At 36.7% G+C, this 24349-nt stretch overlaps 1 protein-coding gene across 2 annotated transcripts in view; it reads right to left on the minus strand.

Annotated features, from left to right (window-relative positions):
- Nucleotides 1-24349, minus strand: part of ZNF567 (zinc finger protein 567) — a 24366-nt gene continuing 17 nt past the window's right edge. Inside the window, exons 1-6 of one of the 2 annotated variants that reach the window (XM_065925830.1) lie at nucleotides 24321-24343; nucleotides 23047-23146; nucleotides 21042-21115; nucleotides 6054-6180; nucleotides 5700-5786; nucleotides 1-2186 (exon numbers count right to left, since the gene is read on the minus strand). In XM_065925830.1, the coding sequence (XP_065781902.1) occupies nucleotides 469-2186; nucleotides 5700-5786; nucleotides 6054-6180; nucleotides 21042-21050 (1941 nt within the window). In that variant the 5' untranslated portion in view covers nucleotides 21051-21115; nucleotides 23047-23146; nucleotides 24321-24343 and the 3' untranslated portion in view covers nucleotides 1-468. Of the gene's footprint in view, nucleotides 2187-5699; nucleotides 5787-6053; nucleotides 6181-21041; nucleotides 21116-23046; nucleotides 23147-24320; nucleotides 24344-24349 lie in introns of those variants that run through there. The other variant, XM_065925829.1, reaches the window with a different exon arrangement.

Below are 24349 nucleotides of genomic sequence, written 5' to 3' on the forward strand. Positions count from 1 at the left end.
ATAGTTTGAAGATGTAAGAAAACTACTTCATGTTAAAAACTGGGAAGTGGTCAACTTTGGGGGTAGTAGCAACTACATTTTATTCTGAAGAGTGCAATAAGAAGTTTATTTCATATTTTTTTCCTCTTATGGAGGCTGATGCTTATAATCACTTTGTATCTTGCCTCTGCATGTACTATATAAGCACTTAAAAAAATAAAGTGGAAAAAAAAAAAAAAATAAAGTGAGTCAGGAGAACTCAAAAACTTAGAAAATTAGCTTCATTGCTGATAAAAAGTTCAGTATCAATGATCACACCCATTTCATATGCTAGTAAACATAGATAAATATTTATGTGGTACAGTACATTAAATTAATAATTATTATTACATTTGTCATTAAAATTACCTCATATTTATGTTTAAGCATGCTTTAAAAAAACAAAGCTTTACAATAACTTAGAAAGGTTTCACAAAGAAATCACATTTATTACTGCATTTCCATGTTTTCTCCCTTGTGAGTTCTCTGATGGACAATAAGATTTCTCTTATAACTGAAAGACTTACCACATTCATTACACATATAAGGTTTCTCCCCTGTGTGAGTTCTCTGATGTACAATGAGATTTGTCTTCTGGCGGAAGCATTTCCCACATTCATTACACTTGTATGGTTTCTCTCCTGTATGAGTTCTTTGATGATGAATGAGATATGATTTCCTGCTAAAGGCCTTCCCACACTGAGGGCATTCGTAGGATTTCTGCCCTGTATGTATTTTCTGATGTACAGTGAGGGTTGCTTTCTGGCGAAAAGACTTCCCACATTCATTACAAATATAAGGTTTCTCTCCTGTATGGATTCTCTGATGTAAATTGAGATTTGTCTTCTGACTGAAGGATTTTCCACATTCATTACATTCATATGGTTTCTCTCCTGTGTGAGTTCTGTGATGATCAATGAGGTATGACTTCATTCTAAAAGCCTTCCCACAGTGAGGACATTCATAGGATTTTTCCCCTGTATGTGTTCTCTGATGTGCCACGAGGGTTGTCTTCTGGCGGAAGGATTTTCCACATTCATTACAAATATAAGGTTTCTCTTCATTATGAGTCTTCTCATGAAGAGCAAGGGTTGTCTTCTGGGAGAAGGATTTCCCACATTCATTACAAATATAGGGTTTTTCCCCTGTATGAGTTCTTTGATGTACAGTAAGGTTTGCCTTCTGATGAAAGGACTTTCCACATTCTTTACAAATATAGGGTTTTTCTCCTGTATGAATTCTCTGATGTAGGGAGAGTGTTGTCTTCTGGCGGAAAGACTTCCCACAGTCACTACACTCATATGGTTTCTCTCCTGTGTGAGTTCTCTGATGACGAATGAGGTGTGATTTCAATCTAAAGGCATTCCTACATTGTGGACATTCATATGATTTCTCCCCTGTATGTGTTCGCTGATGATCAGTGAGGGCTGTCTTTAGGCGGAAAGATTTACCACATTCACTACAAACAAAGGGTTTCTCTCCTGTGTGAGTTCTCTGATGATCAATGAGATAGGATTTCCTCCTAAATGAATTTCCACACTGATGACACTGATAGGGTTTTTCTTCTGTGTGAATTCCCTGATGCAGAATCAATACTGATTTCCTGCAAAAGGACTTCCCACATTCAGTGCATGTATGCTTTTTTTCAATATTGGCTGTTCTTCTTCTTTTATTATAATCAGATGTGTTTCCCCTTCTATAAGTTCTACTATGTGTAATTGGGCCTCCTCTTTTAAGAAAGGCTTTCTCACAGTCATTATATTCAAATGACTGTGCTGGAGTTTCCATCTTATGATACTGTGTGATCATTTCATTATGACTGATGGTCCTCCCACGTTGATTATGAGATTTGACTCCAGAGTGTGCTGTCTCTGGTTTAGTATTGAGGAGTGATTTCCCATACCCATTACACTCACTAAGTCTCCTTGTAGGACTTAGATTACTGATGATTAATTCTGAAACATTTTTAAAAATCTTTTCATGAGTGTCATATTCAGGAGGTAGCTTTTTTGAATTAATAGGGTTTTTACTTAAAGTAAATGTCTTTTCACATGTACTACCATTCTCGTTAACCAGCTTTTTGTGGTTGATTAATATAACTGATCTAGAATACTTATCTTGCTGTTCCTTGAATTTCAATAAAAAGTCTTCGGCTTTCCAGTTTTCTTCTAGAAAAGAATATAATTAATAACAACTTGTGAATCTTACATATTTTCTATGAAAAGGAATTGTATATGTATATGAGGCCAAAAAAGACCAAGGACAAACTATTCCTTGCCTGGGAAAATACATGAAACCTAAATTAAAAACTGCCTCAGTGTGGAAAAAGATGAAAAATAAGTAATGAATGCTAGTAACATTTGCACTTTGTAACAGAACTTCACACAAAAAGTGCAACAAAGACAAGAAGCAGTAAAGAGAAGAGACAAAAGAACAGTGGATGAGGAATTCATGCTTGGATAGGTGAATTCAGAGGCAGTGAAGTGAACCTATGGCATTAAGATTTAAGTAGGATGAACAAGACAAATTAGTGAAAAGCTAGTTCAGGGAAAATTTTAGCGGTAAGTGTTTGGAGGACACAGATTAGAGCTTTTAAATGTTCATCCCTAGATTGTGAGGTAAAATACGTCCAGTTGTCCCACCAACCCACTTCCACACAGCCATTGATAAATCTTTCCAAGCATTAATTATTTTCCTAGCATTTAGAAAAAAAAAATCCTATAGTCTTACATTCTAATCCTCCATATAACCGGGAATCATTTTTTCTTGTGAGGGAAGTATGAAGAAAACACTCCCAACAGGAATTTTATTTTTATTAAAAACAAATGGGTTTTTTCATCAAATTGTGCAGCATGCAGGATCTTAGCTCCCTGACCAGAGACTGAACTCATACCCTCTACAGTGGAAGCCCAGAGTCTTAACAACTGAATCACCAGGGAAGTCCCCCAACAGGAACTTTGAAATAAATTAGTGTCTTGTTCACTGGTGTATTCAGATTGCTGTTACTATTTTCTTTCAAAATTGTTCACTAACAAAACACTAATGACAATTAATTATAACTATTCTTTTCAACTGCTAACTTAATTTTTGAGGTTTAAAGAAAGAATCAAGTCTTTCTCCAATACAGTAACATTCTTAACTCCAGTTTTCCATATGTGGACCAGGAAGATTGCTCCCTTTGGTTCTAGATCACTCATTAACCTTAACCTTTATTTCTCTTATAAATTTATAATTATATTTGAGATCATCCATATCTAGTGAAACAACGTTAAGTCTAGGCTCAAAAGTCTGTTTCTTCCTGAGTTCATTGCCCCCAGTACTAACATACAAGGAATTTCTCCTGTAAACAAAACTTTACATCACCTAAACTCATTTTTTATATTCAAACAAGTTTTCAGGGTTGTCCACATATCTGAAAAATCTCACCCATAACAAGTAAAGCCTCATATTTATTGCTGTATATATACTTCACTTATTCCTAATCACATGCTTTACTTATATTCTTTTAATCAGCTGACTTTTTTCCTAGTCTTATTTCCAATCATATTTAGAGAATCTTCAAGAAAATGCTACCACTCCATATCAAAACCCTTCACATATGCCCCACCATCAATTTAAGGATTCTTTATAACTTGAAAACAATTATAGTTTACAAAAATAATTCTAACAAATCTTTTTACATGCTTACACTGTATCATAAATATATCATTAAAAATGCAAACTTTGACAATAATCCTTTCTCATAATTCTTTATTGGTCATTTTCTTTGTATTCTTCTGAGTTTACATTAACACTGCATATCACAGATAGGTAGTGTTTTTTAGAATCCACCACTTCAATCAGATGTACAGATCCATGACCTGAGCAAATACTTCTGAAAGGACTTATCAGTACATGCTTTGTGAATGGAGGACAAAGAAATCTCCCCTATACAGTTCCACAAACAGAAAAAAAGCAACTGACTACTTAACATGTATACTACAGCAAAGAAAGTACAAAGGATATTATCTTTGAAAGAATGAATCCTTAAGCATAAACCATGTACAGTCAAGTATCAGATTATATAATATTCAAGAGTTGTATGTGTTACAGTTATAAGCAACATGGGAATGAAGAAAAAGGAGAGGTGGATGCTGGGGAGTAGTCAAGGAAGAGCAAGGACAAGAAATCATGACTTCAAAGATACACATTATATGAAAGGGTGAACACAGTGAAAAGTACAGACATGACAAACCTTACATGTATAGAGGACATTTAGGAGACTAGATCAAGTGGAAATTAGAAAGAGTTTCCACAAAAGAGAAAAAGTTGAAAAGACCAGATGATGGCTTACTATGGTAGTCCTTGTATAAAGGAGAATTTCAATGTCTTGTAATTAAGAAAAAGAAGTAGGGAACAAGTATCTTGTCAGTAAAGTAACAATATAAGTTGAAAAGATTAGGCAAAAATTATAGCAAAGCCAAACTGTAATTACAGTTTCAAGATATGAAATACAGTAGCTGTCAATTTGTATGATATTTATGTAGAAGTGAGAAAACTACAGTGAAAAATGAAAATATAGGAGGATGTAAATATATTTCACAGGCTTATAAACACAAACTGTGAAGAGGTTCCCAAAAGATTATGACAGAGACAATCAAGCTGGTATCACAGCAGGAACAAAATAATCTGGAAATAGCTAATGGGAAAGAATTTAACAGCTAGGAAAGTTGGAAAAGGTAAGACATCAGAGTGCAGAACTTATGAAGGACTAGAGTGAAGGCGAGAGAAATGTGCCAAGTATGTCAGTGCTAGAGGTATTTATATAAAACAAAGAGTTTAAGTTCTCAGAATGGATGATTCTACTATAATTAAAAGGTAGATCTCTTGATGACAAATTAGAGAAAAAAGACTGAGAGTCTAGAGAAATAATATACATTAAAAAAAAAAAAAAAGATTTATGTGACTATTATGTATAAGGCACTGTTCCAGGCAATGTGGCCAGAGTGTAAAGAGAACAGACCAAGCTGTAAATAATCACTTAGAGAATTAGGGTAAGAACAAGTCAATGTTTTACCCAAAGCAAGGGACGGTTTCAGGTAAGATGATCATCCATATACAATGAACCATGAAAGCTTACTGGAAGAAAATAGTAACTATGGAATTATCTATCTCGTCTAAGGCAAGGGAATTTTAAAATTAATAGCTAGACTTGTGGTGAGAATGGAAACTCAGAGTTAGCATAGCAAACAAATCTGAAATGATACTAAAGATAGGGAGATAAAGAAAACAGCACCTGAGAAATATTAACCAAGAATTTTTTCTTTCTTAAAGATAGATAAGAATGCCTAAAAGAAACCTATACAATGGCTAGACGATAAAGGACTGAGAAAGCTAGAAAAGGACAGAAATGGATGAAAAGATCTAAAAGAAGGAAGGCTTACAGTACATTTTGATTAAGAGTGGCAATCAGGCAATTAATTAGACAATTAAGAGTGGCAAGCAAATTAGGAAAGTCTATAGTATAGGGTGAGTGATATTTGAAAGTGTGATTTAAGATTTTTGCAGGCACAATGGTCATTTCAAAGGTTAAGATCCTTTAAAAGGACACCACCAAAACATTTCAAAGGTGTCACCCACCACACGATCACTTTAAATTTATTTTTCACTAGATTTCATCTGTCTGAGAGTCAGAAACTCACCTAAGCAGGTATGACCTTTAAATGATGTCCATGGTTCTTCTCCTCGTTCCAATTTGAGGATCACATCAGGCTTGGTCATGTGACACCCTGATTAAGGGAAGATTTGGATTAAGTTGCTTAGATGTTAATACATTTGAAAAATCAGTAAGTTGAATTTCCGTTCTGCAAAGTAAGATACTCCTTTGTGAAAGAGTAAACTTAACACCTTGTACCGGGCAAGTGAAAACACAATTATCCTTTGTGTCAACCAAAAAGAATTCATCACCTCTTATCCCTGAAATCCAAGATCACATGTATTTTCGGCACTCTGAAAGGAAATGCATGCTACTTTAAGTTTCAAAGAATTTTTCTTACCCACAGAAATGAGATGGCAATAGTTTTCCAACATTACATCCATGTAGAGTGTCTTCTGAGCAGGATCCAGGTGCTGCCACTCCTCCTGACTGAAGTCCACAGTCACATCTTTGAATGACACTGATCCCTGTAATGGTGTGGAACTGTGATCAGAAAATTGACCAGAAATTTGGGACTAGTTTTTTATTTTATAACTTATTTTATCTTTTGGCTGTACTATACGGCATGTGGGATCTCAGCTCCCCACTCAGGGATTGAACCGGTGCTCCCTGCAGTGGAAGCACCGAGTCTTAACCACTGGACTGCCAGGGAAGTCCCTGGGGACTAGTTTTGATCCTGCTCCTTTCTGGCATTCATATGAAACTTGTAAAGAAAGCCTACCATTTTTCTTGTTTTGTGATTTAGATTGTAAGGGAAGCAACAACAACAAAAAATCAAAATAGAAGTACTTGCCACCAAATTTACTTAATAACTCATTCTAAAAATGTATTGTGAAGTCACTTTGTAATCCCAAATTGCATTAGTTTGCTGGGGTGCCAAGATATACAAAACACAGTCTCTGCTCACAAAAAGTTACAGCTGCAAAGCATGCAACACATACTTTTAAGAAATCTACACGACTGGTGGTAAGGGTACTACAACAGAAGTATGTTACAGTGTATTCCAAGGGCAGAACAAATTTTCAGGCTTCACCAATGAGGTAAATTTTTTCTCCTTTAAGATTAATGTGTTATGCAGGAAGAATATGATTTTAAAATGCATGGGTGTGAATGGAGAGAGCAGCACATATACTACCATATGTAAAATAGAGAGCCAATGAGAATTTGTTGTATGACTCAGAGAACTCTAACCGGGGCTCGGTGACAACCTAGAGGGGTGGGATGGGTGTGAGGTGGGAGGGAGGTTGAAGAGGGAGAGGACATATGTATACCTATGGCTGATTCATGTTGATGTATAGTATAAACCAACACACTATTGTAAAGCAATTGTCCTTTGATTAAAAATAAATTTTAAAAAATGCATGAATGTGATATATCCAGCAATATAGAGTGAACTGGTCAAGAAAACAATCCCTCAGATGATAATTTTAAAATTTGTACACAATACATAGTAAATAATTAATAGAAGGCACTGGAAAGACACCAAAGTAAGCAAAAATTGGAGGAGAGTTTATTCTTAAACAACAACAATGAGTAAGAATTCTTAAGTTTGTGACTATTTTGCATGAAGGTACCCACCCCAAAGTCCACAGCTCTGCAGGCAGAAAACCAGTTTACTTCCTCAAAGGTGACAGAGGCTAGAACTGAGGACTGGTAGATGAGCTGAAGATTTAGCGACATTTATCTAGAAGTGAGAAAACTACAGGAAGAATGAGACTCCAAATCTGAGTATAAACTTTGCCAGAACTCTAGTTTGATAATTAAACTAAGCAATTGTTAAGAGAGATCAAAGGAGCCTTAGGAAAAAGCAAACAGACACGAGAAGAGTTTTGAAAACCAGAAGTATACCGAGTGAGATTCCGAGATTTCTGCATTTTTGATTAACAGCATTACACAACCTGCTTGTAAGTTAAGCGGAAGAAAACTAGAGCCCTATTGGACTGAGGTGTCAGAAAGTTGGGGCTAACAAAGCAGCAGGAAGTATAAAAGGGTGAAACACTAGAAGAAAGAGAACCGCAGAAAGTAAGCCCTCAAATCTAAACATTACTATATACCAATTCTTTGAGAGCTAAAAGTACATGAACATCACCCATCATGGGACCAGAGTGAAAAAAGCAGCAGGAGGAAGCTGAAGAGACCTAACTATCAGCTGCTTCACACTTGGGGTGGAGGTAAGAGGACAGGGATGGCAGGGTTTGAAGCTTGATTCCAAGCAACTTAATTGTCTGCTAGAAGAAAAACAAACAAAACTCCTCAAAAAACAAGACATACAGAATTTGGATTACTACAACACATTATTCAAGAGATCCTGGTTTCTAGCAAAAATTACCAGATATGTAAATAAAACAGAAAAATAAGAGGGGGAATATAACCCATATCCAGAAAAAGACAGTTCATGGAAACTAATTCCTAGTGGGCCCAGATGTTGGACTTAAAAAAAAAAAAAAAGGCTTCAAAATAGCTGTTCTAAATGTGTCCAAAGAAGTAATGAAAAATCTGGCATGGAATCTCGAAACATAAACTGATAAAAAAACATGAACTGAAAATTCTAGACCTACCAAGTATAATAAATGAAATGAAATGAAAATTTCACTATATAGGCTCAATAGCATAGGAAGAGGAACAAACATTAACCTTGTAAATGCAGACATACCTTGGAGACATTGCAGTTTCAGTTCTAGACCACTGCAATAACTATTGCAATAAAGCCAGTCACAAAAATTCTTTGATTATGCATTGCATATAAAAGTTACATGTACATTATATTGTAGTCTATTAAGTGTGCAATGGCATTATGTCTAAAAAACAATGTATATGCCTGCCTGAATTAAAAAATACTTAGATAAAATGTGTTGATCATCACTAGAGCTTTCTGTGAGTTGTAATCTTTTTGTAATAGTAACATCAAAGATCACTGACTACAGATGATAACAAATACAATAATAATGATAAAGTGAAATATTTCAGGAATAGCTATCTTGACAGAGACATGAGCAAATACTAAATACTGTTGGAAAAATGACACCTACAGACTTGCTCAACTCAGGATTGCTAAAAACCTTCAATTTGTAAAAATGAAATATCTGCAAAGTGAAATTTAAAAAAGCATAATAAAATAAAGTATGACTATATTGATCAACAGAAATTAAGCAATTGAATAGAAAGGAAATAAAAAAGAAAAAAAATGAATAACAGATTCACAGAGATTTTTGGGTCAATTTTCAAAGTAATGCAAGACAGATATAATTGGAGTCCCAGAGAAAGAGAAAAAAAAGGTCTAAAAAAATTTTAAGGAAATAATGGCATAACATATTCAAAATAAGCAAAAACTTGACTTACACATTAGAAAAGCTTAATGAACCCCAAAAGAATAAAAACAAAAGAAAACTACACTCAGAAAATCCTAATCAAACTGCTAAAAGTCTAAGAGAACATCAACCAAGAATTCTGTACTCAGCAACATTACCTATTAAAAACAAAGGCGACAGAAAGCTATATGAGCAGATAAACTCTGAAAGAATTCATCACTAGTAAAACTGTACTGTGTCAGTATTGACTGACACAAAGTAAAACAGAATGTAGAACAGATGCATAAAAACGGGTTAGGAGCAATCTTAAATGCGTTAAGAAGCCCAATCTGAAAAGGCTACAGAATGTAAGATTTTGACTACGTGACATTCTGGAAAAGTCAAAAGTACAGAAAAGATAAAAAGATCAATGGTTGCCACTGTTACAGATTATAGAGGAGAGTGAGGGATGAGTAGGCAGAGCATAGAGGATTTTTAGAGCAGTGAAATTAGTCTGTATAATATTATAATGGCAGATACATATCACTATATATTTGTCAAAATCTATAGAATAAACAGCACCAAGAATGAACCCTAATATAAACTATGAACTTTGGGTGACAATGATGTATCAGTGTAGGCTCGCTGATTTTAACAACATACCACTCTGGTACAAGATACTAATATTAGGGAAGCCTATGTATTTGTCAGGGTAGGGAATAAATGGAAACTCACTGTACTTTAATTTTTCTCTGAATATAAAATTGCACTAAAATATAAAGTATACTTAAAGGATTTAAAATAAAACAGGTCAGGTAATCCAAAAACAAAGAGCAAAATAGCATCCCTGACTTCAACTGTAGGACTAAACACTCCAACAAAAATACCGAGATGATGATGATGATGATGATGATGATGATGATGATGATGTTGGCTGTACCACATGGCTTGTGGGATCTTAGTTCCCTAACCAGGGATTGAACGCCTGCCCCCTGCATTGGAAGCATGGAGTCTTAACCACTGGACTGCCAGGGAAGTCCCAAGACTCAGATTATCAAAAATGTATAAAAAAGCAGGACTCAAAATATATTCCCTGGTGACTCAGACAGTAAAGCGTCTGCCTACAATGCGGGAGACCTGGGTTTGATCCTTGAGTTGGAAGGATCCCCTGGAAAAGGAAATGGCAACCCACTCCAGTAATCTTGCCTGGAAAATCCATCCTATGGATGGAGAATCCTGGTAGGCTACAGTCCATGGTGTTGCAAACAGTCAGGCATGACTGAGTGACTTCACTTTCAAAATATATTCTGTCATCAAGAGACATATTTTAAATACCACAAACACAAATACACGTTTCAAATAAAAGGATGGAGAGGGACATAAAAACATTAAACATGGGAAAGCTGATGTGGCTACAGTAAAAGGAGACAGAACAGATTTCAAGCTGAGTTGAGGAGTATCACCACAACAGACAAAGAAGAACATTTCCTGACGATAAGAGAGTAAATACATCAGGAAGATGTACAATTACAACTGTATATACAGTTGTACTTAAATAACAATTTCAAAACACATGAGGCAAAAATTGACAAGAGAAAAGTGAGATTTCAGAAAAGTCCAAAATTGATGTTAATGTTTTCATTCCAATACCAAAGGAAGGTAATGCCAAAGAATGCTCAAACTACCGCACAGTTGCACTCATCTCACACGCTAATAAAGTAATGCTCAAAATTCTCCAAGTCAGGCTTCAGCAATACGTGAACTTCCAGATGTTCAAGCTGGTTTTAGAAAAGGCAGAGGAACCAGAGATCAAATTGCCAACATCCGCTGGATCATCAAAAAAACAAGAGAGTTCCAGAAAAACATCTATTTCTGTTTTATTGACTATGCCAAAGTCTTTGACTGTGTGGATCACAATAAACTGTGGAAAATTCTGAAAGAGATGGGAATACCAGACCACCTGACCTGCCTCTTGAGAAACCTATATGCAGGTCAGGAAGCAACAGTTAGAACTGGACATGGAACAACAGACTGGTTCCAAATAGGAAAAGGAGTACGTCAAGGCTGCATATTGTCACCCTGCTTATTTAACTTATATGCAGAGTACATCATGAGAACCGCTGGGCTGGAGGAAGCACAAACTGGAATCAAGATTGCCAGGAGAAATATCAATAACCTCAGATATACAGACGACACCACCCTTATGGCAGAAAGTGAAGAGGAACTAAAGAGCCTCTCGATGAAAGTGAAAGAGAGTGAAAAGTTGGCTTAAAGCTCAACTTTCAGAAAATTAAGATCATGGCATCTGGTCCCATCACTTCATGGGAAATAGATGGGGAAACAGTGGAAACAGTGTCAGACTTTATTTTTGGGGGTTCCAAAATCACTGCAGATGGTGACTGCAGTCATGAAATTAAAAGACCCTTACTCCTTGGAAGGAAAGTTATGACCAACCTAGACAGCATATTAAAAAGCAGAGACATTACTTTTTCAGCAAAGGTCCGTCTAGTCAAGGCTATGGTTTTTCCAGTGGTCATGTGTGGATGTGAGAGTTGGACTGTGAAGAAAGCTGAGTGCCAAAGAACTGATGCTTTTGAACTGTGGTGTTGGAGAAGACTCTTGAGAGTCCCTTGGACTGCAAGGGGATCCAACCAGTCCATCCTATGGGAGAGCAGTCCTGGGTGTTCATTGGAAAGACTGATGCTGAAGCTGAAACTCCAATACTTTGGCCACCTCATGTGAAGAGCTGACTCACTGGAAAAGACCCTGATGCTGGGAGGGATTGGGGGCAGGAGGAGAAGGGGACGACAGAGGATGAGATGGCTGGATGGCGTCACCGACTCGATGGGCATGAGTTTGAGTAAACTCCAGGAGTTGGTGATGAACAGGGAGGCCTGGCGTGCTGTGACTCATGGGGTTGCAAAGAGTCAGACACGACTGAGCGACTGAACTGAACTGAACTGAACTGATACTTGTATTAAAATCTCTCAACATTAGAAATAGAACTCCTCAACTTAATGAAATACAACTACAAAAGATTTATACATAATATCATACTTATTGGTTAAAGGTTGTTTTCCCCCTATGATCAGGAGCAAGACAAGGATAACTGCTCTCTCTAGTTCTATTGAACACTGCAGACAATGCATAAAGAATGAAAAATACAAGGCAAACAGATTGGAAAGGAAGAAGGCGAACTGTATTCACAGACATAACCGGGTATGTAAAGTACAGGAAATAATAAGTGAATTTACCACGGTCACAGCATATTTATCTCAAAATATATTTTAAAAAATTTCTATTTTATATACTAACAACAAACAATTGAGAATGAAGTTAAAAAATAAAATTAAGAAAATATTTGCAAGACCTGTGCACTGGAAACTACAAAACACTGCTGAGAGAAAATTTAAAAGACCTAAGCCAACATGGAAATACATTAGGTCCATGGTTCAGAAGACTTACTACTGTTAACCTAACAATTATCTTCAACCAACTTATAAATCTTTGGAAACCTAATCACAAACCATTAGGCTGTTTTATAGAGACTGATGGGTTGATTTGAAAATTAATAGAAAAATGTAAAATACCTATTATACCTAAAACAATTTGGTAGGCTCACATTACCTGATATCAGGACTTAATACCCTAACTAAAACTGTTATCCTGGTGAAAGTATAAACACACAAATCAGTTAAACAGACTATAAAAAAACACCTACACACATGATCAACTGATTGTCAACAAAGGCTCCAATAGAATTCAGTAGAAAAAGGATCTCTTTTCACAAAAGACTGGAAAAAGTGGATATCCATTGAAAACAGAAAAAGGGAACTTTAACTTTTACCTTACAGAATGAAATTGACATGGATCACTCCTTTAAAATGAAAATCTAAAACCATAATACTTACATAGTAAAGAATAAAATATGCATAATGTGGCATATGCAAAGCCTGAGGTAGTGCACAAAAAGCACCAATCATAAAAATTTAAAACCTGGTAAACTGGATTTTGTCAAAATTAAAAACTTCAGCTCTGAAAAACACCACTAAGAAAATTAAAAATCAAGTCACAGACTGGGAAAGATATTCCCAGTATTTCTATCTTACAAAAGACTTGTATTGAGAACGTATAAAGAACTCTCATAATACAGGAATAAGAAGACAACCAAATCAACTGGCAAAAGATCTAAACAAATCCAGTAGCTACATATCCATGACAAATATGCAAAATAAAAAACACTTACCAATTTTAATTGTGTTAGGGAAACACAAAATTTCAAAAGAATGAAATGCCAATACACACCTGCTAGAATTAACTAAAATTAAACAGTGACCATACCAAGTGTTGGTGAAGATATGCAGCTATAATATAATAACTATCATACTTTGGTAGTGGGAAAGTAAAATGACACAACCACTTTGCTTAACAGTTTGGCAGGTTTTTTTAATAAATTAAAAAAAAAAAAATTTAAACATATATTTTTCACACAATTTACTGATTTCAAACCTAGGCAGGTTTTATTCAAAAGAAATGAAAATATAATCCACATATGAGCATAATAATACTGTAACAGTCAAAAAGTAAAAAAAAAAAAAGTCTATCAAAAAGTGAGGGTATAACTAAAAAATTATGGTATATTCATATAATGGAACAACAGTAGTCAGCAATATAAGGAATGTTCTGATACACACAACATGAATTTCAAGAAAAAATTACATTGAGTTAAATAGGCTAATCCCCTAAAAAGCACATATTCTACTACGCCATGTATATGAAAGTCTAGAGGAGGCAAAACTAATGTACAGTGACAAAAGCAGGTATGATTAATAAAATCTTAATAGAGGCCAACTGTGGCAGTAGAGCAACTGGTTGTAGGGGGGGCATGAAGGAACTTTTTGGAGTAATGTAAATTTTGTAATCTTGATTGTTGTGGTAACTGAATAAATCTTTATACCTTTCTAAAAGTTCCTAAACTTGACCAACACTTAAAATGAGTTGCTTTTTATTCTATGTAGATTACACCTTAAAAATTTTTGATTAAAAAAAAAGGTAGGTTTGGGCGTCTCCTTCAAAAATGGAAGAGTGTGTTCTTATTTCACATTTACTGTAGATAACAGCTCTAAACTCCAGAAAAATATAATCAAAGTCTCAGTTTCCATGGGAGATTTCAGGACCCCCTGCAGATACCAAAATCTCAAGATACTCAAGTCCCTTACATAAACTGTGTAGTACTTATATATAATCTATTTTATATTGTTCCATATACTTTAAATCATCTCTACTTACCATACCTAATACAATGTAAATGCTATGTAAATAGTTGCCACTGTCCAGCAATTTCAAGTTTTGCATTTTGGAACATTCTGGGATTTTTTTTTAACATTTTCAATCTGTGGTTGGTTGAATTTGTGGATGTGGAAGGGAAGCCCCATGAATATGGAGTGCTGACTATAAAAAACAGCTATCTGAAGGCACTTAAAAGTGACCCAAACAAACAGAAACTGGAGGGAAGGTTTTATACTTAGGAGAACGACAGAACTGCCAATTCACACTACTCTCAGCCTAAAGGCGGGTCCCAAGTAGACATCAGGTATGGCAAATAAAATTCAGGTGGAAATCCATGGTCCTACTGGCTTGAAGAAACAATAGAATTTAGGATAACAACAGTAATTGGAAAAGAAGTAGGGAAATCCTGCAGAAATGAAAGCCAGAGGCAGGAGTTGGGGGGAGCCCAAGGACGCTGAACAAACTTTATCCACACCTTTAGCTGATACGTCAGTTAGCCATTCATGGGTCAGAATTTGAGACCTCTGGTTAAACATAAAAGAAATCAAGCAGAGATTCAAGCTGCCACCAGTCAGAGAGTCTGAAGTTTAAAGTTTGATTTCAGCCTACTTGACTGTCCAACAAAACAAATCAACTTCTATGGAAATGAACTGATATAGGAAATTCTCTTCTGCTGTAAACAATTAAAAAATTGTAAAAAATAGGTTAAACAGATGTTTTTAAGCACTGGCTGACTGACAGCAGAGCACAGTGAGCTCTGAAAGAAGGGAACAAAGTAAGCTTTGACTGCCCAGCTCACAGCCTATAGGCAATTTCCAGGTCACAGCACAGGGAGGGAGAACACAGAACCCAGCAGTCTTTCTGAGTTGAAGACACAGAGATGGGAGTTTGAAGAGTCCAAGATGGCTAGAACTGCTAAGCAAAACACCGAAGAGGAGGGAGCAGCAGAGAGACAGAGAGAGACAGAGGCTTCTCCAGACATATGTAGAATGATACCCTTGAATCTACAGCTGAATATCGATCTCAAAATACATGGGCTCACCATCAACACAATGAAAGGGCAACCTACAGAATGGGAAAGAGTTTCTGCAAATGACCAATAAAAGGTCCAAATTAAAGGCTTCCCAGGTGGCACAGTGGTAAAGAATCCACCTGCCAATGCAGGAGATACAGGAGATGCAGCTTCAATCCCTGGGTCAGGAAGATCCCCTACAGAAGGAAGTGGTAACCTGCTCTAGTATTCTTGCCTGGAAAATTTCAAGGACAGAGGAGCCTGGCGGGCTATAGTCTATGGGGTCACAAAGAGTCAGACATGACTGAGCACACATACATCCAAACTATTAATATATAAGCAGCTCATACAAACTCAATATTAACATAAAACCCCAAATAACCCACTTAAATAATGGGCAGAAGACTGAACAGACATTTTTCCAAAGAAAACACAGAGATGGCCAACAGGCATATGAAGATACTCAACATCACTAACATCAGAGAAATGCAAATCAAAACCATAATGAGATACCATCTCACACCTGTCAGAAGAGCTATCAATAGAAAGACCACAGACTAACAAACACTGGCAAGGATGTGGAGAAAAGGGAACCTTTATACTCTGCTGGTGGGAATGTTAAACTGGTGCAGCCACTGTGAAACAGTTGGAAGTTCTCAAAAAACTAAAACTAGAACTGTCACATGGCCCAGCAATTTCACTCCTGGGTAAAATGTAAAAACACTTATTCAGAAAGACACATGCACCACCCCAATGTTCAGAGCATTATTTATAATAGCCAAGATGTGAAAGCCACCTAGGTGCCCATCAACAGATGAATGGATAAAGAAGACATAGGGAATAGCCACACACATACACACACACACACACACACACACACACACACACAGGAATAGTACTCAGCTAGGTGCCCATCAACAGATGAATGAATAAAGAAGACACAGTGAATAGCCGCCCCCCATAACACACAGGAGTATTATTCAGCCATAAAAAAAGAATGAAATTTTGCCATCTGCAACAACATGGATAGACTTGGAGAGTATTATATTTAGTGAAGCAAGTCAGAGAAATACAAATACTGTATGTCATCATGAATGTGTGGAATCTAAAAAATAAAACAGATATATATAACAAAACAGAAACAAGACTTACAGACAGAGATAACTAGTGGATACCAGTGGTGAAAGGGAAAGAGGGAGGAGTAAGATAAGGGTAGGAGATTAAGAGGTATAAACTACTAGGCATAAAATAAATAAGCCACCAGGATATATTGCATAGCACATGGAATACAGCCAATGCTTGTAATAACTATAAATGGAGTTTTAAAAACCTTTAAAAACTGTGAATCACTATGTTGTACACCTGAAACGTATTGAATACTGTAAATCAGCTGAAAAAAATAAAGAAAAGGTGGGAGATGCTCCAGGTTAAAAAGCATTTAGGATATTCCCAAAAAATTAAATTTAAAAATAAATATTAATCATAAGAATGCCAGAACGGCTATAATAGTATCAAACAGAATAGATTTTAGAACAAAGAATATTATCAGGGATTAAGAAAGCCACTTTAACTTATTTATTTATTTTCTGGCTGCATTGTGTGGCATATGAGATCTTAGCGCCTCCACCAGGGACTGAACCCATCCCCCCTACAGAGGAAGCACGGAGTCTCAGCCACTAGGTTACCTAGGAAGTTCCAAGTAAGGCATTTTATAATGACAGAGGAGAACAATTCATAAAAAGACAGAAGAGTCCTAAATATAAATTCATCTAAAAACAGAACTTCAAAATATATTAAGTAAAAACTGATAGAAGCAAAAGTTAAAATAGACACAATTATAACCACATGAATCCTACATGTAGCTCTGTTGGTAAAGAATCTCCTTGCAATGCAGGAGACCTGGGTTCAATTCCTGGGTCAGGAAGATACCCTGAAGAAGGAAATGACCACCCACTACAGTATTCTTGCCTGGAGAATGCCATGGGCAGAGGAGCCCGGCAGGCTACAGTCCATGGGGTCACAAGAGTCGGACATGACTTAGCGACTAAACCACCACCACTGTCCTTTCAGGAGCACATGATGTCTGGTTGTCCTGCTTCGGTGATGCCAAGAGTGATCAGCAGTGTCATCCTATTCCATCCGTTTAAAAAAGCTCAGTCAGCCTTTCCATTAATAGTTTTGGGCTTCCCTGGTGGCTCAGATGGTAAAGAATCTACCTGCAATGCGGGCGACCTGGGTTCGATCTCTGGGTTGGGAAGATCCCCTGGAGAAGGGAGCGGTTAACCACTCCAGTATTGTGCCTGGAGAATTCCATGGACAGAGGAGCCTGGAGGCTACAGTCCATGGGGTCACAAAGAGTCGGACATGACTGCGTGACTTTCACTTTCACAGCCACACTTGTAACTTAAGATTTTGACTTCCTTTTCTGTCATTGGTATAACAGACTGAAAATCAATAAGGATATAGAAGACTTTACCATCATAATCAAGCAATTTGACTTGATTATTTACAGAATACACCATCCAACAACACTAGAATATACATCCTCTACAAGTACCTACAGAACATTCATCAGATGGTACTATAATCTGTGGTACAAAAGAAGTCTATAAATTTAAGAATGAAATCATATACAGCATGTTTCCTGATTGTAACAAAATTAAACTGGAAATCAATAAGAGAAAGCTATTTGGAAAATCCCCAAATATTTGAAAATTAAACACACTTCCTCTAAACAAATGGGTCAAAAAGGAAAACATGTGATAAATTAGAAAATATTTTCAAACAAATAAAAATGAAAATACAACATGTCTATAAATTTGTTAGAGGAAAATTTATAGCATTAAATATCCTACAGGGGAAAAAAAGCCCAATATCAATGATATAACCTTCCATGTACAAAACAAGAGGTAATTAAATCCAAAGTAATGAAAAGGAAAGGGAATACAAAGTGTAAGAGCAGAAATGAAGAAACAGGAAACAGAAAAACAGAAAATCAATGAAACCAAAGGTTGCTACTTTGAAAAAAATCAGCAAAATTGATAAACCTCTAGTCAACTGATCAAGCAAAAAACTAAAAGTCAAATAATCAACAAATAATCAACAGCAGAATGAAAGAACGGCGCCATTACAGATTATACAAACATCAAAAGGATAAAAAGCGTAGATTTTTGAACAACTTTGTGCCAATAAATTTTATAACTTGGATGAAATGGACAAATTGCTTAAAAGACATAAATTATAAAAGCTCACTGAAGAGAAAAAAATTGACAGCATGAAAGTGAAAGTGTTAGTCGTTCGGTCCTGTCCAACTCTTTGCAACACCAAGGACTATGGTATGCCAGGGTCCTCTGTCCATGGAGTTCTCCAGCCAAGAATATGGAAATGAGTTGCCATTCCCTTCTCTAGTGGATCTTCCCAATTCAGGAACTGAACTCGGGTCTCCTGCATTGCTGGCAGCTTCTTTACTGTCTGAGCCACAAGGAAAGCCTGAATAGCAGTAACAGTCACAATTCTATTAAGGAAATTGAACTGCTAGTAAAAAATCTTCCCATAAACAAATCCTGAGGCTCAGATGGCTTCACTGGTGCATTCTAACAAACAGTTAAGGAAGAAATAATAACAATTCTATACAAATTCTTTCAGAAAATAAAAGGAGAGAATTCATCTCAACTCATTCTGTAAGTTATTATTACCTTCATACCAAAACTAGACAACAACATTATAAGAAAAACTATAGACCAAATTATTTATGAACCACAGACAAAATAATCCTTAACAGTGTGTTAATAAATTCACTAAGTAATATGTGGAAAATGAATATATGAATCTATCATGACCAAATGGGGTTTATCCTAGGGATAAGCTGGTTTAGCACTTCAAAATCAATCAATATAACTCATTATGTTAATTTAAAAAGGGGGAAAACCATATAATACAGAAAATACAACAGAAGCATAAAAACTTTTGACAAAATTCAACATTCATTTGTAACAAAAATTATCATTAAACTAGAATTTCTTCAACCTCATAAATCTGATAAAGAGCATTTATGTAAAACTAATCACCAATGTTACACTTAGTCAAAGACTACATGCCTTTCCCCTTAGTCAGGAATGAGGCAAAAATATCTGTTCTCATTACTTCTATCAACACTGCACTGAAAGTTCTAGACAATGTAGTAAAATCAGACAGAAATAAAAGGAATATGGATTGGAAAGCAAGATGGACAACAGTAATATTACACATCTGACATGATTATGTGTGTATAAAATCCTAAAGAATTTATCAAAAAATTACTAGAATAATTTTTGAGAGAAGGTAGGTTAATAAACAAAAATCAAACTGCATTATCATATACTAATCAACTGCATTTTAGCAATAAACAATGGGAATTTGAAATAAAAATGAATAGCATTTACAACAACATAAAAAACACCTCAGTATTAATACAATAAACATCTGCAAGACTGGTACACTGAAAACAACAAAACATTATGGCTACCCACTCCAGTAATGTGGTCTGGAGAATTCCATGGATTACAGTCCATGGGGTCACAAAGAGTCAGACACGACTGAGCGACTTTCCCTTCCTTTCCGTTTGGAATGTGAAAAAGCTCTGGAAATAGACACTGGTGATGGTTTCATACCTGTGCTCCTTTTCCAATCCTCCAAGTGTTCGCCCCAATGCTCATTTATGGATGTTCGTGTTTCTTATACTTTTCTGTTTAACTGTGTGTGTCTCTGTGTGTGTGTGTTAAAATATGTGACATAAAGTTTTATCATTTTAACCATTTTTCAGTATATAATTCATTGCCATTAAGTACATTCACAATGCTATGTAACCATCACCAGCATGTACTGGAGTGGGTAGCCATTCCCTTCTCCAGGGGATCTTCCCAACCCAGGGATTGAACCCAGGTCTCCCACATTGCAGGCAGATTCTTTACCAACTGAGCCACCACGGAAGCCCAAACAGAAACTCTGTGCCAATAACATTGAACAGTTAACTCTTATCTTACAGTTTGCCTAGTATTAAACCCAAAGCACATCAGAAGAATGTTTAAGACAATCCATTATGGGAGAGGAAGATATTAAAATACACATTAACAGTTTAAATTCAAGGATCTCTTGAAGGATCAGAGGGGAGAAATATAGGATTTTTGGTTTTTGTACAATCTGCCAAGCATAGCTCTTGTCTCAAAACTTCAAGACGGACTTCTTGACACTTAACTAATAGCAATCTGTCAATTCTATCTTCATCTTGACTGTTCTTTTCTTTGCAAGACAGGTGCATGATGCATTATGTGCTGTGCTGTGCTTAGCTGCTCAGTCACGTCCTGCTGTTTGAGACCCTATGGACTGTAGAATGCCAGGCTCCTCTGTCCATGGGATCCTCCAGGCAAGAATACTGGAGTGGTTTGCCATGTCCTCTTCCATGCAGTACTATATGCTCATTTAATCTGAGGAAATGCATTTTTGTTCTAGCACTGTTTCTGGGAGAAGACTGAGAAAAGACGTTGAATGATTACACCCACTTAATATGTGAATACTGGTTAAAATTAGAAGGAGCACTGGTGGAAGGTAAAAGCTTATCTGACCAACAGAACAAGTGGGTACTGCTTTCCTGAAGGGGAAGGCAAACAGGAGGATTTTAGTACAAGAAAAGCAAATGCTCAAATAGTCTTTAAACAAACAAACAAAAAGTATTTCAGAAAAGAGAAAAGAACCATCATCTCACCTGAGCCATGGTTTTGAGATTTACAAGAGATGACCAGTCTTCCTTTGGGCTCTTCTTTAGAGAAGGGGTGGTTCCTAAGAAGGCAAAACCAACATGAAAAGAGGCCACATGACACCACATATGTCTTTCAGCTCTCATCACTTACAACTCAATTAAAATAGACTCTATTTCCTTTGCTTTGGTGCTTGTCCACTCTGTCCACACAAATACAGGGGGATAATGAGCTAGACAAATATTATTTCATCCCCAAAGCTAGAGATTCAGGATCTTAGAGCAAAAAGTTAGATTCTGGGCAAGTCGCTCTCCTCTCTACTACCACTTTTCTCTCCTAAGCTGCGTACTAACTACTTCCAAGCTCTTCTTCATTAAGGCTCAACCTACATCATGACCAATAATACATGAAAATACCTGTCACCCCATACCCTGAGCACCACTGATACAAAGTTCTTGATGCTTGCTAAAGTATACATTGTGATTCTAGTTCTTATTTTTCTCATCATGAGAGAGGATAAGCTTCTAAAGTTTTTGAAAAAAACTCATCTTTAAAAAAAAAAAGACAAGCCAGGCCTAGTCAGGCCACCAACTCCCCAGTCTACAGCTGCCACCAGCCCCTGCAGACATTACTGCAGCCCATCTTTAGTTTCCTGTCTGTGAAAGGTCTCAAAATTTTTTCATTTTTCTAATAACTATTTTCTGGATTGATATTAGATCTTTTTTAAAGGAAGGAAATTAATCCTTTAAATACCTAAAATAAGTTTTATAGCTTTTCTTTATCATATACTTTATTTCCTTTACATATTTGAGTATATCTGGACTTCAAATTTAGTTTCACTGATCTTTTCATTTAACTGCCAGGACGACGCTGCAGTTATTACAGTTTTAAAACATATTTTAGTATCAGGTAGGCCTACTCCCCCCTCTGTTATTTTTCTCTAACCATTTCTATCTTGTTCATTATCTCCTAACAACTTTGGAAAGTTTAAAAGTTTTACTGAAATTTTACAGAAACTTCATGAAATGTCAGTTTTGACACTTATCGTGTGTCTTCTGGTTCTTAAATCTTTAATTTTTGAGTCTGTCAGGAACATCAAATTTTTTTTTTACAAACCATACAATCTTTGTATCTTGTATTTTGATAGCCACTTCCCATAGTTTTCTGGTATGTACACACACACACAGTCTATTGATTTGTTAATGTCTTTTCCAGCAAACCCCTGAGTTTTCTGTTGTCATTATTTTCAACAGGATGGTAACTAAGAAATTTTCCTACCTCAGTCTCAGCAGATGTCCCAAAGGTGGTGAGCAAACAAGCTTTTAATTGTCCCTCATGCTAAAATAAAGTCTTAAAAAGCAGCTGACTGTAAAATTTTGCTACCATTAATTTAACTCCAAGGAGGAAGAGGCTCCTTCAAGAGGCTAGAAGAGGCTAAGAGAAGGAAATGTCTCTTTAAGAGAGCAAATTATTTTTAGAACAGTTTTCTAGGGAGAAGAAAAATAGATTCTTCTTCCTCCCTTATAACAAACAAGGGGCTCCTTAGACCCTAATACTACTATAAATCAAAGTACTGAGAGAATTTGAGGGAGAAATGTACATGCTTCCAGGATATGGGGGAGTGGAGTGGTGGTGACTAAGGGGGCTAATTCTCATCTGAGCTCCAGATGGGGAATCCAAGGATGATGGAGCATACCTAGGTTGGCTTAGCTCCTGTCCAAGAGGACTGACAGGAGAGAACAAGACCTATAAGTAGGTGGGTCACTTCATGCCAAGAGAGGTATATGGAGAAGTGGCTGTGCCCATAAAAAGGGAACTGTATCTGGAAGTTCCCAACAGTGGGATCTCTCAGAAGGTAAGGTATTTGTTGTTGTTCAATCACTGAGTTGTGTCTGACTCTTTGTAACCCCATGAACTGCAGCACACCAGGCTTCCCTGTCCTTCACTATCTCCCAGAGTTCACCCAAACTCATGTCCATTGAGTTGGCCATGCCAAAGTAAGATACAACTTACACTATATTATAATGGTACCAGTCATGTTAGCCTGTTTTTGTCCTTGACTTATGATTTCTCTTTTTCAGCTCCCAATCCATTCCAGCTGAAGACTATCAACCTAGAAGGAATAAAGAGGGGACAAATAGAGGGATTAGAGAAGAAACTGATCACATTTTCTTTCACACAGCAGGCTTCCAGCAGGAGGGAGCATTTTTGCTTTTAAAACAAGTTTGAAGTACTGATTTCTACAGTGAACATTCTATTCAGCTAAATGAGGCTGATCTTGTGTTTAAATGTTCAGCATCTTTTCAACGACTGAAGAAATTATTGAACCTTTATTGTCCAGGAATTCACCCAAATACAAACTTTGAGAGCAGCAGTTATGGGAGAAAGTTTTTTGTGTGCTCCCAACAGTGTTCTACTTATGTCAACATACTGGTCATTAGTCAATACAATGACTTTCCTAATACAAGACTGTACCATCTGAAAATTATTTTAATTTTACCTCCTCCTCTCCAATTTAAAAATATGTATTTTTTTTACTTGTCTGTTTGCCAGAGTCAAATTTTACAGGCATATAAAATGGCCAATATTCTGATAATCTAAATAATACATACTACTTACTAGTCTTGAATCTACTTTCTCAAGTGTCCCATCTCAGTCACACAATGAACCAGCCACATTCACAGTCACCGTGAACTGTGCACTTACTTGTGTGCACAAATACTTTAAAATGTGACATATTCACTGTTGTATCACCTACTACACAATCCCAACCCCACAGCCACATGTCATGCATAAACTCATAGAGTCCATTACATACTTCTACGCAAAGCAGCAAAATTTTACTCACAACCCCCTTACTGCTGCCACTCAAGCTGCACAGCCTCAAACACAGACTGGCACCTAATTTAAAAATTAGACCACATAGAGACCCTCTGACTTTCATAAACAATAGGTTCCATAACGTCACACAGAGTAACACATGTCCACACACACACACACACAAGAACGGGCACAAAAAACTACACAATCAGAACGCCTGTATGTACCAGGCCGAGCTCACAGCCTCCTCGGGCTCCCTGTTCTACCTCGCCGTTCCCAGCACTTGCTCCCAGTTTCTTCCCCTGCCTAGGTTCTCGCTTCCCTCCTCGCTTTTTCTAAGGGCCCGGATTCTCGCTTTCCTTCCCAGCCTTCTCTCAGTCCAGGTTCCCTCTTCTTTCCTTGGGGTTCCCAGCCCAGGTTCCCACCTCCCTCCTAGGCAATCCCCACCGGGACCCTACATCACACACCCGCCCAGAGTCCGCTGGACCTACTAGCC

This window comes from Muntiacus reevesi, chromosome 2 (genome assembly GCF_963930625.1).
Source record: "Muntiacus reevesi chromosome 2, mMunRee1.1, whole genome shotgun sequence".
Classification (NCBI taxonomy): domain Eukaryota; kingdom Metazoa; phylum Chordata; class Mammalia; order Artiodactyla; family Cervidae; genus Muntiacus; species Muntiacus reevesi.